We start from the raw sequence: 17,932 nt of genomic DNA on the forward strand, positions 1-17,932 counted from the left end.
GATTGCAACTACGAGGATGGTGGTGGGTGGCATCAGATGGCTGAGGTAAAAATGTCAGCGCTTTCAGTCTGTCCTTCGAGGCATTGTTCAAGTCATTTGTATCACCTTTCATTTTTGGCTCATTCTCTGAGAACTTCCTGTTTATGTGTCAGCTTCCCCTGCGAGGACCGTGAAGTGCACAGGCATAGGGACTATACATGTTTGACTGTCTCTGGTGCTTTGAGAACATAACACATGTATGTTTGCTTATGGTGACTGAGCTAGAAATCTACCTAGAGGTACTGGAAGACCCGTGAGACATGTAAGTATCCCATTTATCTGACTTGGATTTCGAAGTATTTATTTATCCTTTTCAGCATTTGCTTTCTATTTTGGGGGTATGTTGTCAAGAAATCTGATGGGAAATAAGGTGCAGTGAAGACAGGTTCACTGTCCTGGCCTCCGGAGGTGACTTGCTTGGCTTTGCTGTTTACAAAGCTAAAGAATACTGATGATAGCCAGTATTTTTGTCAGCCTCAACTAAAATAGTTGGGATTGAATAGACTCCTACCAGAATTAAGGCCATTTAACCTCTTTTACAAAGAGTGTTTTGTGTTGGTGGGGGGGGGGTGGTGGGGGGCGATTGTTGCTAGCAAGGGAAATAGAAACTGAACCAGGATGGAAAAACAGGTAGCTTGTACAAAAACAGATCTTTTTGGCCGGGAGGGGCTTTTTCACTCATTCACACTTCCTGGTGAAAAGATGAAATTGCAGTTCAGTTCTTCATAAATGATTTGCATTTTTATCACATCGGTAAATACCCAACACAGAGCCATGCACCGAGAGAGAGAGAGAGAGAGAGAGAGAGAGAGAGAGAGAGAGAGAGAGAGAGAGAGACAGAGAGAGCGCCTGCAAGTGCAAACCCAAGGCAGCATCCTGCCTCGGAAGAGCAAACGCAATTAATTGGCTTCTCGGTCTGTTGGTGGAAAAACCTTCAAGCGGCGAAATAAATCCCTCCGAACTTAAAATAGCAAGCTCCATTCACGCGGTCACCAATAATATTTCTAGTTTACACTCAAATGTTTTCATCCTGTAACCGCCGCAAACTGCCAAAATACAATTTCTATCGCGAGAAGGGAGGCTTTAAAAATAGGACGGGGTTCTCGCAGAGCGTCGGAGGTTTTCAAATTCACCTCCCGCCACGCAACTTACACATGCTACTTGTTAAAAAAGAAAACAAGAAACCCACTGAGGATGACGCCCGGAAAACATTCCCTTGGGTCGCTTCCCCTCACCTGACGGCTCCTTAACCAGCTAGAAAGCCCTGGGCTGTGCTGTGGGCCTGCATCGGGGAGCCGTGCGGAGCCCCGCGCAAGGGCCCGCGTGTCTTCCCCCACACCCGTAAGCACGTAGGTTTCGATCATCGTACAAATCTTCCCGGCTCCATCTAATAAAGGAGAATTTTTTTTTTTTTTTTTCCTTTTTCCCAAAACACCAGCGAGGGCGAGGAAGGAAACCAGCAGGCCAGCAGCAGCAGCAGCAGCGGCTTGGCCGCCTGGCGCGCACGCGCACCTCCCGCGGCGGAGGCCCCGCCTCCCTCCCTCCCTCTCCCCACCCCTCGGCGCTGGGGAGTGACTGACTCCCGCCAGCCCCTCCACGTCAATCAACTCTCCTCCGGCTCGCACTCTCTGCACCTTGTTATTAATCTCTAAAGCGATAGCGCCCGGACTTCTCGTCCTCCCCCGCGGCCCGGCCCTCGGGGGTGTGAACGTGTGTGAATTAGAGCGAAGGCACCGACAGCTCGCGTCTCTCCCTCTCTTCTCTCTCTCTGCTCGGCCCCGGCCTCGGCAAGCCACCCGGCTCGGCAGCAAACCCCCCGCAGCAGCGGCGGCGGCGGCGGCGGCGGCGGCGGCGGCAGCCTCAGCGCAGGAAGGCCAAGGCCAAGGCCGGGCTCCGCGAGGCTCTCGCAGCAGCGGCGGCCGCGTCTCTCCGGCGACCGCGGGGCCTCTCCTGCGCGCCCCGGTCGCCGTGGTCCCGAGTCCCGCGGCCCGGCCCGGCTCGGCTCGGCTCGGCCCGGCCCGCGTCCCCCTCTCCCCGCCCTCCCCCTCCCCTCCTTCCCGATCCGTCTAGTCTCTCTCCCCGCTCCCTCCGGCCGCCCTCCGCCGCCTCGGTGGTTCCTCAGGCGGCCCGGCCCGGCCCGCCCGCCCCGCGTCCCCTCCGGCCGGTGCCTCTCCCCCCGGCGGGCTGCCTGCATGTCTTTACTGCCCTCAGCCCCGCCGCCACCGCCGCCGCCGCCTCCCCCGCCGCCGCAGCCCCAGCAGCAGCAGCAGCCGCCCCGCCGCCGCCGTCGCCGCCGCCGCCCGGACCCTGGCGCGCTGAATGCAGGTGAGGACCGGGGGAGTGGGTGGAGTGGGGGTGGAGGGGGGCGCGGGCCTCGGCTCCCGGCCTTGCGCGCCCGCCTTCCGGGGCCCGGCCTCCCGCCGCCGCCGCCGCCGCCGCCGCGGCCCCCTTGGGGCGGGCGTGGGTGTTTGTGTTTGCGTCTGAGGTCTGGAGGGGAGCCTCTGTGGGGGCCTGGTGCGCGCGCGTGCGCGTGTGTGTCCGTGTGTGTGTGTGTCCGTCCGTGTCCCCTGCCGCGGGGAAATGGCTGCTGTTGCTCCTCCTGGGCCCGCGGAGGAGAATGAGGTAGAGTGTTTCCCGTGCTTCGGAGTAGGACCGGGAGTGGAGCGAGGGGGAGCGCGTCCCCCCGGGGGGGGGGGGGTGGGAAGTGAGGTGGGCGAGGGACGGACGCGTGTGGGTGTGTGAGTTGGGACTTTGGCGGGCGGGAGGCGGCCCCGCGGCGAGTGGGTGTGCGTGTGTGCGTGTGTGCGGGGTCGGGCGGCGGGAGCCGGCCCGCGTCGCCTCAGGGGGCGCGGGTTCCCGGTCGTGTGCGTGTGGGGAGGGGGCCCGCGTCCGGGGCGGGGGTACCCCTGAGCGGCGCGGTCCTCCCGCTTCGAGGCCCGGGCCCGGGCTCGGGAGCCTCGCAGGTGAGAAGTGCTCGGCGGGGCCCCAGGTCGTGGACGCGGGAGGGAGTGCGGCTCCCACGGCGGGCGGCGGGCGGCGAGCGGCGGGCGGGCGGCTCGGGCCGCGGTTCCCGAGGTTGGGGCCGCGGCAGGAAGCGCGCCGGCCTGCAGCGCGGCCTAACCGTCTTCGCGCCCGCCCGCCCGCCGGCCCGCCCGCCCGCCGGCCTCCCCGGACGCTCCCGGGACGCCGTGCTCGCGCGGGCCCAGGGCGCTGCCCCGGGCCTGGCCAGGTGAGGGTCGGGGGCGGGACACGCGGCTGGCGGTGGCCTGGGCCGCCTCCGCGTCTCCCGAGGGGGAGGCGAAGGCAGATTTTGGCGTTCTAACAACTGCAGGCCTTTCCCCGGCTGGCGCGGGGGGGAAGCCGAGGGAAAGTGAATCAAAACAGTAAATCTCGGAAGACGTGGGGTTCGCAGCTCCTCTTGGACGTCCTTCCTTTCAGGCTGTGCGAGGAGAGGCTGAGTTTTAAAAACGTTCTTTGTTGTTGTTGTTGTTGTTGCTGCTGCTGCAGATTACTTTATCGTTGGTAAGGTTTTTTTTTTGTTGTTGTTGTTGTTTTTTTGTTTTGTTTTTTGTTTTTTTCCTCCCTAACCCTAGGAAAAATCACCCAGGAAAGGCAGAGGAAGGAAGGGAAACTGGCCTTCTTGGCCAGTGGTTGAGGGTGGGATGGGATCGATTTTGTGAATTTGAAATTTGCTGGTGTCCTGCCTCCTAGAGGGAAAGGCGTGGACACGTGGAACTGAGGAGGTCAGTGAGGAAGAGGAAGTTACCGGAGCTGTCATCTTAACCCAGCCAGCTTATTTAGCTTAGACTGTTTAGGAGGATTGTGTTGAGGAGTTTAGCTGAGCTGTTTGTACACAGTGGAAGCACATCACAGCATTTTTAGACGCTTCCTTACTGCTTCTGGCAGTCTCAGTTGCCCATCAACATGATCATGTACAACCCAACGTGTTTTCCTCAAGTCTCCCAAACCTAGATCAAGCTGCTTCTGTGATCATCAACTCATTGTGTGCTCCTGGAAAGCTATTTTAGAAGAATCAAAGCAAAAAGCGGAGATAAAGGTAAATCTGCCGGCAGACCCAGTGCATTTCAGAACTATATATAAACGGCATTTTATTGTATTTATTTGCTGATTTACCTCACCGCCTTTACATTTGTGTTTGTTTAGTTAGCCCACACAGCTAGGCCTTGACTGTAGGTGGAGTCACAATACAGATTTGGTGCTTTTAGGCTGTGGTCAGTGTTGTGGCCAGAGATTGCTCTTTTCTGAACCGGGTCTCACGAAGAAACAGTATGTTGTTCACTGCACAGTGGGGGCTGGGGAAGAGGAGAGGTAAGAAGCTGTTTTCTATTACCAGTACTTGAAGAGCAGCCTAATGTGTGCAGTTCAGTGGAAAAAGGACTTAACTTTTACAGACCTGTTAGGACCATGGCCATGTAATTCGTATTCATTCTTATTCTCTTTCTCTTGAGAATATCTAGAATTTGTACATATTTTCTTACCTGTGTCCAGATGATAATCTTTTCAGTAAGTTTGTGAGAAAAGGAAGAGAAAACATGTTTGGCACATAGTAGATGCTTTATTTCAGTACTGCCAGCTCCTGCTCTGATTATAAGTGTGGAAAAGTGTTTTTAAGTACAAATACTCATTAATTACCTAAAACAATAGTGCTTAACTGTGAGTTAGGGATCAAGAAAACAACGGCTGGAGGTGTAGCTTTGTGTACAACTTAGTGAGGCCCTGGGTTTGGTTTCCAGCACAGAAGGGCAAAAGAAGTATTTCAGAGGCCTTTGAGATACATAAAGTATTTGTAAGCATATGAGATGTACTTTTTCTAGAAAAAAAAGTTGTCAGTTTAGCTTTATAATAAATAGCCGTATTTGGTGTATTTACTGTTTTTGAATAGTCTCTTAGTTTCATTGCTTATGAATTTTTGTAACATATCCCCTGGGAGGATTCTTAAGTTCTGTACATGTTTGAATACAATCAAACATTCAAATGGATCAGAGAACCAGAATTTATGTACAGTCATAGAAGTGTTAATTCTTACAGTTCATGTTGACTGATTCTGGTAAATAAAAGCTTTAGGAGTCTCTGAGTGGAAGCAAAGCTTTCTTACCATCTTATGAAGATTTGCTATTTTCATTGTTTTGTATAGAGTAATGTGTTACTGGATTTTAAGTTTTTTAAATTTAATTTTAATTTATGTTTTTGGAAAACCATAATGGTGAGGAGTATAAATTAAAACCAGGAAAGGTTAAAAGAATCAATCACAATTTTTAAAGTTATTTGCTTTTTAAATTTTTTTTTGAAGAGTCTTGCCCTGGTATAGGCTTATCTCAGACTTACCGTGCTCCTGCCTCAGCCTCCCTACTGTAGTTATAGGCAGTAGCCATTTCACTTGGTTCTAATTTAAGGGATTCCCCCTTTTTCCTTTTTGGGGGATGGGAGTGAAGACAGGGCAGTGAGAATGTGTAAATAATTGCATTGAAAGTTAAGTTCATGTCTCTTTAAAAATACCAATTTTGAAGTTGGAGAGGTGATTAAGAGAGCATAATACTCTGATAGAGGACCAGAGTTGGGCTCTCAGCACCCATGTTAGGCAGCTCATAACTGACTCTAATGCCAGCTCTGTGGGAGCTGACTCTCCTGGCTTCAGAGGGCAACCACATTCATGTGAATATAACTATATATAGATACATACACTTATAATTAAAAATAAAAAGTGATTCTTAAAAATATCAGTTTTCCTAGTTAGATTTTATTTTAGTTTTAACAACAATGATCTTAGTATATATTCTAAGTTTTGTATGTATACAGTGAGGTTTCAAAATATCCAGTGGAAGTTTTAATATATAAACAGTGAAAATTTTACACACACACATATATATGTTTGTAGGGATAACTTCATTAGAAGGGAAAATATACTTTGGTTTATCTAAAAAGTTAACATACAAAGTGTTAATTATCACTATGGCACTTTGAAAAACCTTTGTTTTGATTTCCCTCTCTCTCCCCACACTTTAACCCTTTGTTTCTGTCCTGCACCCTGTCTTGTTTCATGTCATGTATGTTCTTTTGTCCTCCCTCCCCCTCCTCAGAATCTCTTTCTTGGGAGTCCAGTGTAGTATTGTAGGCTTCACCCACATTTATTCCCACTTATATACATACATATGTACAATCTAGAATCTGCATGTGATTAGAGAACATTGGTTTTGTCTTTCTGCATTTGGGTCAGTTGGCTTAATATAATGCCTTCCAAGCTATCCATTACCTTGCACATTTAGTTTTTCTTTACAGCTGAGTAAAATTTCATTGTGTGTGTATACCACATTTTTATTATAGGCATCTAGACTGATTCCATTTCCTTGTTATCATGAATATAGCATCAATAATAAATATGAATGTGCATGCTTATCACTGTCATAGGATATAGAGTCTTTTGAGTGTATATGTAGGAGTGATAATTTTTAATTCTTTGAGGTAATTTCTAAACTGGCTATACTAGTTTACACTCCCATCAACAGTGAGTAGGGACTCCTCTTTCCCCTCATCCTCTAAAGCCTGCTGGCACATGCCTACAATCCTAGCCCTTGTGAAGCAGAGGCAGAACCCTGTAGTTTAGGTCAGTCCAGGCTTCATATTGAGACCCTGTCAGACCAAACCAAACCACCCCTCCACCCAAACAAAAAAGGCAGCTCCCTACTTCAAACAAACAAAAAAGCCAAGTATTTGGATAGTTTATTTGTAACATTGGACATTCATCCTTTTTGTTTAAAGAAATTATAACAAAGTCAAGGTGGAATATTATTTCGGTTTTGAAATGTAATGTTATCTAAAGGAACTTTAACCTTTCTAGAATATTCATTATAAACACCTTTAATTAAGAGGGATTAAAATATTTAGGAATTTCTGTCATTACTGCTAAGGCTAATTATGGCAATAACTTCACTATAAAATTTTAGTGCCTTAACATGCAGAAGTTTGTGTGTCCTGGTTAGCATGGTTGTCTACTGTGGTAATTACTTTAGAGCACAGTATGTTTTGTGACTTCTCCATTCCCAGGATCTTGGGATGCTGTTTATTGCTCACAGACCATTTCTTAAGAACTGAAAGGGACATTTCCCCAAATTCCATTGGCAAGAATTTGTCATAGAGCATTATTTAAATATAATGAATGTGAGAAATAGCCCTGGTTAGATAACATTTTATCTTTGCTACAAAGAGCTCCAGGGTATTAAGTTTAGATACTTGTAAAATTATATCTAAAAGTTGAATTATAATACTTAATAATTGCTTTTCATCTTCAAAGTAAAATTTCAGGGAAAAATAGTAGGAAAGGAGAGGAAAGGGAGGGAAGAGCCACAAGAAAACAGGGAACACAACTCTGGTATGTTGTGAAGGTTTGAATGGCAAGTGAATTTTACCAACTTTTTAAAGGTTTGCAGTCTTATGAGAACTTACAAATTTGGTTACATTTGGTAGTCATTATGGTTTACTGGGTTCTGGCTGTTTGATTTGTTTCCTGTATTTTGAAATCAATTGGATCTGTGAGCCAGAACTCTGAATTTTGGTTTCTGGGGTTTAATTTCTCAGATAACTTTTTTTCTTTTAAAATTTCTTTTACTATTTTATACTTTAAAGGAACATTATTTAGGTGAACCTTGCCATGTTCTTTTTCCTTTAGCTATTTTGTAATTTTAAAGTTGTTCAATAATACATGTCTTAATCCAGAAATAATAATAAAGTCGTCAAATAAACAGCAAAAATGTAATTATTAACCCATGTTTCATGCTTCACAATGAAAATACCACATCTTTGCTTTATTAGCTGTACTAACACTGGTACCTGAAATAGAGTTTTATCTCTGGGCAACTTCAATTTTAATTGAATCATAGTGTATTCTTTCATTGCCCAGGAATCTTACAGTGTGAAACCCAGACTCATGTTTACTTACTTTCCCCTAAGAACTTGGCTGTATTATCTCTGCATATTGCTTTACTTGGTGAGATCTCATTTCTCTTTCCCCTCCCCTCCCCACTTTCCCCCTCTTTTTATTCCTTCTTCCTTTCCTCCCCCTTCTGTTCTCTCTTCCTTTTCCCTCACTCTGCCTTCCTATCCTCTGAGGAAGATTTTTGAGTAGTTTGGTTAACTTCTTCATGGTAAATATTTCTAATGTTTTGCATCTTGAAAATTAAAAGCCTTGTTCAAAGACCCATTCTGTACTCGTTAATATACCTAGTTCTAAAGAGAAGTATGAAAGATGTAAAGGAGACATTGCAAAGCTTATGGAGACCTGTGCATATATGTCTGTTACTTTCTAATCATAATGTTAACAAAACAAAACCTCCAAAATAAGTGCTCATCCTATAGGCTCATATTTAATGCAACATGTTTGTGTAAATTTATCAAAAATAGTGACTTCTGTACAGAATGGAGACTGCTAGTCACTTTGTTAATATGACAAAATAGCCAAGTGAAACAAAGGAGGGAAAATTTAGCTCATGATTTCAAAGGTTTCAGTTCACAGTTTGCTGGCTCTATAATTTTTGGACCACAGCAAAGAAGAGAAAAGCTGTTCACTTATGGTATCTAGGAAGCAGGGATGGGGTAGGGACAAGACATATCCTTACAAGGCATGCCCTCAATGACTACTCATTTCCTAATTTCTACCATTTTCCATCCCAGTAATGCCATCAAATTATGACTTTGTTAGTAGGTTAATCCACTGATACATTGAAGTACTGACACCATCACCTCCCTGGAGCCCATTAGCTGCTAACCAAGCCTTTAATACAGAGCTTGCAGAGGGCATTACAGATACAAATTAAGAGTAAACCCTGAAACAGTGTAAAATTGTTTCAGGTTTGAAAACTTTGAATCGGGAAAATATTATTTAGCTGGGTTTCTTTTCTTCTTTTTTTTTTTTTTAAGATTTATTTATTTTATTATGTATACAGTGTTCTGTCTGCACATATCCCTGCAGGACAGAAGAGGGCACCAGATCTCATTACAGATGGTTGTAAGCCACCATGTGGTTGCTGGGAATTGAACTCAGGACCTTTGGAAGAACAGTCAGTGCTCGGAGCCATCTCTCCAGCCCTTAGCTGGGTTTCTTAGTTTATTATCTGATTACTATGAAGAGACACCATGATCAAGGCAACTTAAAAAAGAAAGCGTTTAATTGGGGGCCTACTTACATTTATTTAAGGATGAGTCTATGACCGTCATGGCAGGGAGCATGACATCAGACAGGTAGGCATGGCACTAGAGCAGTAGTTAAGAGCTTACTGATGAGTTGGAGGTAACAGAGAGAACACTAACTGGGAATGATGTGAAACCTCAAAGCCCACCTCCCAGTGACATACCTCCTCCAACAAGGCCACACCTCCTAGTCCTTCCCAAACTGTCCACCAGCTGGGAAACAAACATTCCAGATACATTAGCTTGTGGGGGCCATTCTTTCAAACCACTACACTAGGCATAGTAACATACCTGAAATCTCAACACTTGGAGGACTGTGTCAGGAGAGTGGCAAGTTCAGAACAGGTTTCTACTGTATAGCAAGACTCTGTTTTTAAAGGAAGTAATTTTAAAAGGGGTGAACAAAACCAAACCCATACCTAACCAATTAGTACATGTTTATTAATTTTTTAATGGCTATAAGCTATTGAACTTAGGGTTCTAGGAAATTAAGACATTTAAAGTAGTGTTTTGTGTATGATAAGGATATGGGATGTTGAAGTTGAACCTAGGGTACTGAGCATGCTTTATCTGTGTCCTATTACTTACTGAGATAAAGTAGCTTGCCTTTCTTTCTCTCCCTCCCTTTTGGATTAAGTCTTTACTATGGAGTGGAACTAAGAAAATTCATCCCCATAGCCTTTACACATGTAATCTAAACTAATATTTCTGAAAATACTGTGACCTAGACAGTAGGATTCTTAAGAATTTGAGACTTGCATTTTCCATGTTGTAGCTGTCAGAAATACATTTAATTTCTCTGTTTCAGTTTCTCTGTTTATAATAAGAAGCTAGTAAGAGCACTTATCTCAGAGTTGAATAATGATTAAATGATCTGATTCTCATAGTGTTTAGAATGATATCTAGCAGATCTGCAATAAAAGCTATAACCAGTATATACTAGCCATTGCAGCTTCTTATTAGTAAACATGCAAGTTAACATTCCTGATTACAGTGGGATATGTTTGACTAGAGTGCTTATTTTTCCATGAATAGGGCATTTAAATCTGGTTATAACAAACAAGGGAATATGCTAACTGACAGTAAGATTTAGTGCTGTTACAGAGTACATAATAGGTTTTAACTTACAGGGATTAGTAAGCAGAGGTAGAAATCTGTCCCCCCCCCCATGAAGAAAGGAAAAAAAGGAAAGAAAATCGATTACAGAAACATCTTTATCATTTTCTGACATTCCTTTTGTTCCTTTATATATACTATCACCAGACAGATTTTTTTGTAAATTTCAACTCGCCTTCTATTTCATACTTAAAATGTTTCAGTTATAATAATAGTTAATATTTTCTGGTTCTACATTATGTTTTAGGTTGAGTCAGTAAACTTTTGGTAAAGATGTAGGTCATGTAAGATCTTCATTGCATAATCTATTTTTGTTGTAATTTTATTTCTTGCATTTGAGGCAGGATTTCACTTTACAGCCCAAGCTAGTCTATAATTCAAGACACTCCTCTTGCCTCAATCTATTTAGTATTGGAATTACAGATGTGAGCCATATCCAGCTAAATTTTTTGTTTTTTAATTATTACTTAAAGATTAAAAATTAGCTGGTTGGTAGTGGTTCATGCCTTTAATCTCAGCACTCAGGAGGCAGAGGCAGAGGAATCTCTGAGTTCAAGGCCAGCTTGGCCTAGAGAGCAAGTTCCAGGACAGCCAGAGTTATACAGAGAAATCCTGTCTCAAAAAACAAACAAAAATAAATAAATAAAAATTAGTAACTACTATCAATTCAGGGTGTAAGCAGTTTACTATCCTTATGCTAGATTTAAATGAAATATTTATTATAGTATTGGTGAAATTGATATTATTAATCCCTATTGTATATTTGAGAATATTGAAATTGAGCAGATTTCATGAAGGTCACATACTAAGTGGAATTCCTAACCTGTGTGCTTTTCAGGGTATTTGTTGCCTAGTCTGCTACAATAAGGTGCACATTTCATAGCACCATAAGGAAGGCCCGTCAAGATCTTTTCTTTGCTTACTTCTCCAGTTTTCTTATTTATTATTCTTTCTTCTCACATATTCCTTAGCTTAGCCACAGTGAGTAACTTAGAGTCTGGTCTGTGCTTTAAATGTGCCTACAGTACCTTACACTTTATGACCCCACTGACTTCTTTAATAATTCACCTCAGGTGCTACTTAATCTAGGAAACCTTATCTGACACTTCCAGGCTTTGCTTTATGATTTTTCTTGTATGCCTTTAGTATCGTGTGTGTTCCTCTTTGATAAAATTTGCCACTGGGTCTTATAATTACCTGGTTTATGTCTTGGCTTTTCTTCTAGACTATGTCATTTTGAAGAGTACAGATGATATATACTTCATCTTTATAGCTCAAGTGTTTGAAACATAATAGGAAACATGTCATGCTTTGTATATAGTAAGAACTTAGGAAATGTGTATTAAATGCATAAGTGCCATTATAAGCAGTGGAAATTACATCAACAAATATGTAGTTGCAGATGTTAAATTTTGGAGAGTCAATTTAACTTCTGATTAACTTTCATGACTTGAATAGGAACATGAAGTTAATAGGACAAATTAAACCATGATTATGTGTGGGATCTGTGCCTACATAAGGAATATTAGTTTTGTCTTTATGTCATTGACACACATTTCAATTCCAGAGCAGCAAATATTTTTAAAATACATAAATTGAGGTCTCTTGCTAATATTTATTTATTTATTTTTGTTTTTTTGAGACAGAGTTTCTCTGTGTAGCTTTGCACCTTTCCTAGGACTCCCTCTGTAGCCCGGGCTGGCCTCGAACTCACAGAGATCCACCTGGCTCTGCCTCCTGAGTGCCAGGATTAAAGGTGCACGCCACCACTGCCTGGCTCTTATTAATATTTAAATAAAAAAGTTGTAGTGTAGCTTTATTTTAGAAGCACTCATTAGTTAACCACACACTTATTTTTACTGGTAGATACTGTATAGCTCCAAAATCTCTTATTTACCTATACTATTAAAAACATTAGGAACCATTGAGCAGGTTGATAAATAAATGTTTAAAGTTTACTCATTCTCTTTGAAACTGTGCTAGGGATGGAACTTGGGTCTTAAGAATATTAACCTGGACATTTGAAGAAGGCCTAGTTTGAGTTGAGCAGCCTGAGTACCAGTCCAGCCTGATGGGTGTACCTTTCATCCTTCAACAAAGAAGCTTATTTTTGCAGTAGATGGAGGCTACTACAGAGATCTATAGCTTATCACAATGCAAAAAATAAGTGACTGAAATGCTTAATCCCATTTGGCACATCTGTAATACAACCCCTATACCTAAGGCTCAGGAAAAAATCATGGAAGAGGTTTTCAGAAAGATAAGAGCCAGAGATCCAGATTGTCTGCTGCAAAGACATGACAGAGAAGCTGGACCATGAAATCTCAACAATATGATTGCCTAAACAAGACCTGCATAATAACACCACCATTTGACATACCAGTGTGGATGGGTTAATCTCACAAGCTCCCACCCCTGCATGAGGAGCTATAGAGTACTCTGGCTTCCAGAGAGGGTGAGGGAGCTTCATCCAGGGACAAGTCCTCTGATACCCAATTCTGAGTGATCATTTCTAAGCATATGTTCATTTGAGCAACACTAAATGGTGGATGTAGTAGGGTATGTGTACACACACACACATGTAAGTCATAAGAGTTGAATTTGGGAAGGGGTTGGGGGACATGGAGGAGTTGGACAGGAGAGAGAGTAGAAATGATGTAAGTACACACTCATGAAATTCTCAGGAAATGAAAACTTTAAGTTAAAATGTTAATCTGGTAGATGAGAAATCAGTTGAAGTGAGAATAAATTTTTTAAGATTTAGAATTAAAATATAAATGGTTAAGTCAAGAAATAGGTATAAAGTGGTGGTATAGATATAATCAAAACATTGTTTGAAATTCTCAAAGAAGTAATAAAATAGATTTATGTTGGGATGAAAAAAGAAAGCTTCCAAGGCACATTGGTTATTTTGTATCAAGGAGAGAACTCAGAGCAAGTGAGAATATGCCAAAAAGTTGGTTCAGGGAAGGGAATTAAGACTTTTGTATTAGCAATGGCACAAACCTTTAATCTCAGCACTTGAGAAGCAGAACTTCCAGATCTCTGAGTTTGACCCCAGTCTTGTCAATATACTGAGTTCCATTCAGGCCTGCTAGGGTTACATAGTGAAATCCTGTCTTTAAAAATAATGTTAGAGAAATAGGTTGGTGTGATCTCTACTGGAATGATTTGCATTGTTTCCTGAGTTTAGGCCCTTCTTAATTCTTTACTGAGTATATTCAGTATTGACTTCCTGGCCTGTAGACTTCATAGGTTCTTAACTTTTGCTAGGTTCTGAGAACACCATTGATAGCCTTGAGAAAGCTGTGGTTCTTTTATATAATAATTGAAGGTAAATGAAAGAAAATAAATTGGATTGAAAAAGAACCTTGTTGGGCTGAGAGTTCAGCTCATTTGGTAGAGTGCAACTTAGCATCACTTAGCCTTGGTTCTGTCCTACCACCACGTATAGTTGGATGTAGTGGTACACACCTGTAATCCCAGCACTTTGGAGTTGGAGGCAAGAGGATCAGTTCAAGGATACCCTGTGATACATGACACCTTGTCTCAAGAAGAAAAACAGAATTAGCTCCTCCCCTAAAAATCTCTAATCAAACAAAACTATTAATTGAAACACTAAAATAAATAAGAACAAATATGTGGTATGAAAGTATATGTACTTCCTTATTAGTGCATTTAAGTATAAGATGATCTAGCAGTAAGTCTAATGACAACCATAATTGTAAAGTAGTGAAAATATTCTGAGATTTTTGTAATAACTATAATGTTACATGAACATTAAATTCTGTTTTTGACAAAAGTCATCGTTACCACTCTCAGTACTATGTAGGTTGTCTAGGTCTATATGAAAACCGTGATACAGTTTCTTCCTATACAAATTCACAGATTTCCCTGATATTCATGGATAGGTTAACAATCTATGCTTATGTTTTCTCCTGGGTTCTCTCAACTTTGTGTATTTTGTCTTAGTTACGTATTTTTTTTTTTTTTTTTTTTTACAGATGGTAATAATAATATGTGCTGTTTTAAAAAAATAACTTGAAATGATACTAAAGGGGATAAATTCCCTGGTTATTTTATCTCATAGTAATTAAAACTGTTAATGTAGTATATAGAATTATTATCTCAGCAATATGCTTTTATATAGCCATGCTTATTTTACATTTAAAAAAGGTAAAATCATATTGTATATACAGGTTTTTTTTTTTATTAAAACACATCACTAATTTTTTATCCACTGGTACATCTTATGCTTTCAGATTTTTACAGCATTAAAAATTTGTGTGCCACATTATAAAACTCTGCTTTCTGAGAATTAAAGGTGTGTCACCAAGCCTGGTTCATCTGTAATAATTCTAATGGTCTTTACCTTGCTGAAAAGTTCTCTGTACACAAAACTGTAAAAAAAATTTTTCTGCTTTTTCTAGGAATGTACAGAACTAAACTTGGCATGACTTACAGCTTAGGTTTTATAGTTAGACAACTTATGTTTCATAGTTGTGGGTTTATTTTGTTTTTTTCCATGTTAAGGATTAAATGATAAGCTAGGCAAGTATTATTCCTGAGCCATATCTCCAGCACGTAAATCTATGTTTAAGGGTTGGGGATTTAGCTCAGTGGTAGAGCCCTGGGTTCAATCCTCAGCTCAAACAAAAAAAACCAAAAAAAAACCCAAACCAAAACAAAAAAAACCTATGTTTAAATTCCAGTTAATTGCTTCTTGGGCTTTTGGCCAAGATCAGGCATAGCATCTGTTCTTATCAGTTTGCTGTCTGATGTATTATCTTTCCAAGAATAATATATAAGTTTTTGGAGTAAGTAGGTAGAGTAGGAACACACTATACATTCATCACATGTATACACCTGGTATTGCAAGAATAGTACACTGTGTTGGGGGACTTAAAAGAAATTCTACTTACTAATCATCTGTGGAGTATTGGATGTTTCATAGCTTTTCTGTATCTTAATTTCCTTATCTGTAAATTGAAAGTTAATGTGTAATTCATAATTTTAGTGAAATGAAACATGAGAGTACATACAGATCAAGCTATCTAGGCATGTACTGGGCATTTAGTGCATGTTTTCTCCTAACTCATAAACCCTGTCTTTCTTTATTCTACTTAAAATTCAGTTCAGAAGATATGAGGGAGTTTCAAGATAATGTGATCCTCAGTTTTCAAAACTAGGAAAGTCATTTGGGGATTAGTATTGATTGAAAAGAGACCACATCCTCAGTTAGTAATTATGAAGTCACTTAAAAGACATTTTTCAGCCTGGCGGTGGTGGCACATGCCTTTAATTCCAGTATTCAGGAGGCAGAGGGAGGCAGATCTCTGTTGAGTTCGAGGCCAGCCTGGTCTATAAAGTGAGTTCCAGGATAGGCTCCAAAAGCTACACAGGGAAACAAACAAACAAACAAAAAGACTGTGAATATATATAAATTTAGGTAATTTCTATTATCATAAATAACAATAATTGTAATGTTTGGATAACTCACAATTAATCATCTACCTGATTAAAAATTACTCAGTTCAGATTTAGTTCTTAGTTGCTACTTTATGATATTTGCATACATTATTCATTATATTACATTGATTTATGAAATATTTTATATTGCTTTTGTGGGAAATAACAGTATTTTGTAAAGAAAAAGAGAGAGAAATGGAAAAATGTATACATTTGTCATAGTTCCAAGACAGTGAGCTTTTAAATTTTTGTTTATTTTTTGAGGGTGTAATTTAATTACATTTCTCCCTTCCCTTTTATCCCTTCAAACCCTCCCATAGATCCTTCCCCATTCTTTTTCAGATTCGTTGCCTCTTTTTTAATTAATTATTGCATGCATGTACTTATATAAACATACATATTCCTAACCATAATCTGTTGAGTTTACATAGCATCACTTGTATGTATTTTTTCAGGGCTGACAGGCACTGGGTGTGGTCTTCCATGGAGAGGGCCATCTCTTCTGCTCCCAGCTTTACTCAATTGCTTGTAGATCTTTGTGTTGGGTTGAAGAGTTGTGGGCTTTTCCTGGTCTGTCTGGTTTGGCATGTTTGTTAATATCTCTAGTTCAGCTCATGTTTGGGCAGTCATGTTGGTGAGACTTAACACATGTAGGTTCTGATGTTGCTACACAGTCTTACAGCAAACTCCCTGATCCTCTGGCTCTTACAGTCTTTCCACCCCATCTGCAATGTTCCCTGTGTCTTGGGTGTGGGAGTGTCCTGTACATGAATCCATTGGTACTAAGCTGCACAACTCTGCATATTGATTGGTTGTGGTTTCTGCAGTGGTCTCTAATGGAAGAAGTTTTCTTGATGAGGGGGCGAAGACTGTACTTAATCTGTGGGTATAAAGACAACTGTTTATAGGTTGTTATTAGGGATTAGTATGGTAGTTTAGTAAATTGGTGACTGTCGATTCTCCTGCAGTAACCATAATTTTACTAGCACTGAGTAGCTAGCTAGATTTTCAGTACCAGATGGTTGGTGTGGTTCATAGGCATCATAACTGGGTAGAAGCTTGCATGGTCCCTTCTAGTGCCATGAAAGCTACTCCCCAGGGAGTGGGAATTCAGGCCACTTCCAACTCTGGGTCTCTGGGCCCTGTTTCTGAAGTACATGGTGTCTTTAACAATAGGGACTTAATCTTGTACTTCCCGGGGGTTACCAAGGACAATAGCAATAGGCTGCAAGTTTTGGGAGTCTGTTAGACATCCCTGGTATTGATTTGTTTGTTTATTTTGGCTTATTTTTAGGACAAAGGAAACAGTTTTATCATGAGTTTTATCTAAATGTTTCTAAAATGTTACATTCTTATGCCTTTTTGTCAAAACTAACTTCAAAATAAAGTTTAAGAAAAAAAATGTAGCATTTTTTCTCTGTTGTAATAGTGGATATGGATTGTGTGTAATTAAGTTTCAAAAATTGATAACAAATACTATTCTTTGACTCTCTAGCTACCTGTTATTCCTAGTATGTTAAATGTGTATACTGTTACTATTTTGCATTGTCTAGCTAATGGAACAAAATTGTGTTTTTTAAGTAACAGAACTAGACATTTGCTTCTCTGTGACCTTTAATGAGTTTGTTATGGAGGCATTTCTACTCTAGGACTAAAATTTGGAAGAATATTATATTTTGTGTGTTTTGTTGCTTTTGTGGATTGTCTACCTGCCAAGAAAACAGAAATTGAAGTGAAAGGTTCTGGGCCATTTGTAGGAAATGAACAAATAAATTTAGTTTCTTCTGATAAAATACAGGTTTCTCTTTCAGTGGGCAGCTTTTGTTTTTACTCTGGGCCATGGCATGGAAACATTGTTGACTCAGAGCCTTTGTAAGTTCTCAAGTTGTTTATTCTTTTAACCAGTTATTTTAGGAACTATTTTAAAGTTATTACCTCTATCTTTTAAACTTTGTTCAGTACAAAGCACTACCTTTTGATAGGGGTTTGTATGAGTAGATTAGATATTTTGGTGAGAATTTAATCATGCCCCTTTCCCCCCTCCAAAGGGTGATCTTTATGTTTAATGCTGTTTTGGATGATTGTGAGTCAGCATTGAATCTCCCTT

General features: G+C 41.1%; 1 protein-coding gene and 1 non-coding gene across 6 annotated transcripts in view; both read left to right on the forward strand.

Moving 5' to 3' along the window:
- The first annotated feature begins 281 nt into the window (after window positions 1–281).
- The window catches only part of Cnot6l (CCR4-NOT transcription complex subunit 6 like), an 85,430-nt gene continuing 67,779 nt past the window's right edge, over window positions 282–17,932 (forward strand). The window contains exon 1 of one of the 5 annotated variants that reach the window (XM_036200638.1): window positions 282–301. Coding sequence is in view for 1 of the 5 variants with exons in the window: in XM_036200636.1 (XP_036056529.1) it covers window positions 2,657–2,661 (5 nt within the window). In the remaining 4 variants the exon portion in view is untranslated. Of the gene's footprint in view, window positions 302–2,072; window positions 2,365–2,552; window positions 2,662–2,844; window positions 3,003–17,932 lie in introns of those variants that run through there. The other 4 variants (XM_036200639.1, XM_036200636.1, XM_036200640.1 and 1 more) reach the window with 4 other exon arrangements.
- On the forward strand, window positions 15,072–15,263 carry LOC118592675. Its single transcript, XR_004946132.1, has one exon. It is a non-coding gene; the product is annotated as a U2 spliceosomal RNA (small nuclear RNA).

Source organism: Onychomys torridus, chromosome 10 (genome assembly GCF_903995425.1).
Source record: "Onychomys torridus chromosome 10, mOncTor1.1, whole genome shotgun sequence".
NCBI classification, from domain to species: domain Eukaryota; kingdom Metazoa; phylum Chordata; class Mammalia; order Rodentia; family Cricetidae; genus Onychomys; species Onychomys torridus.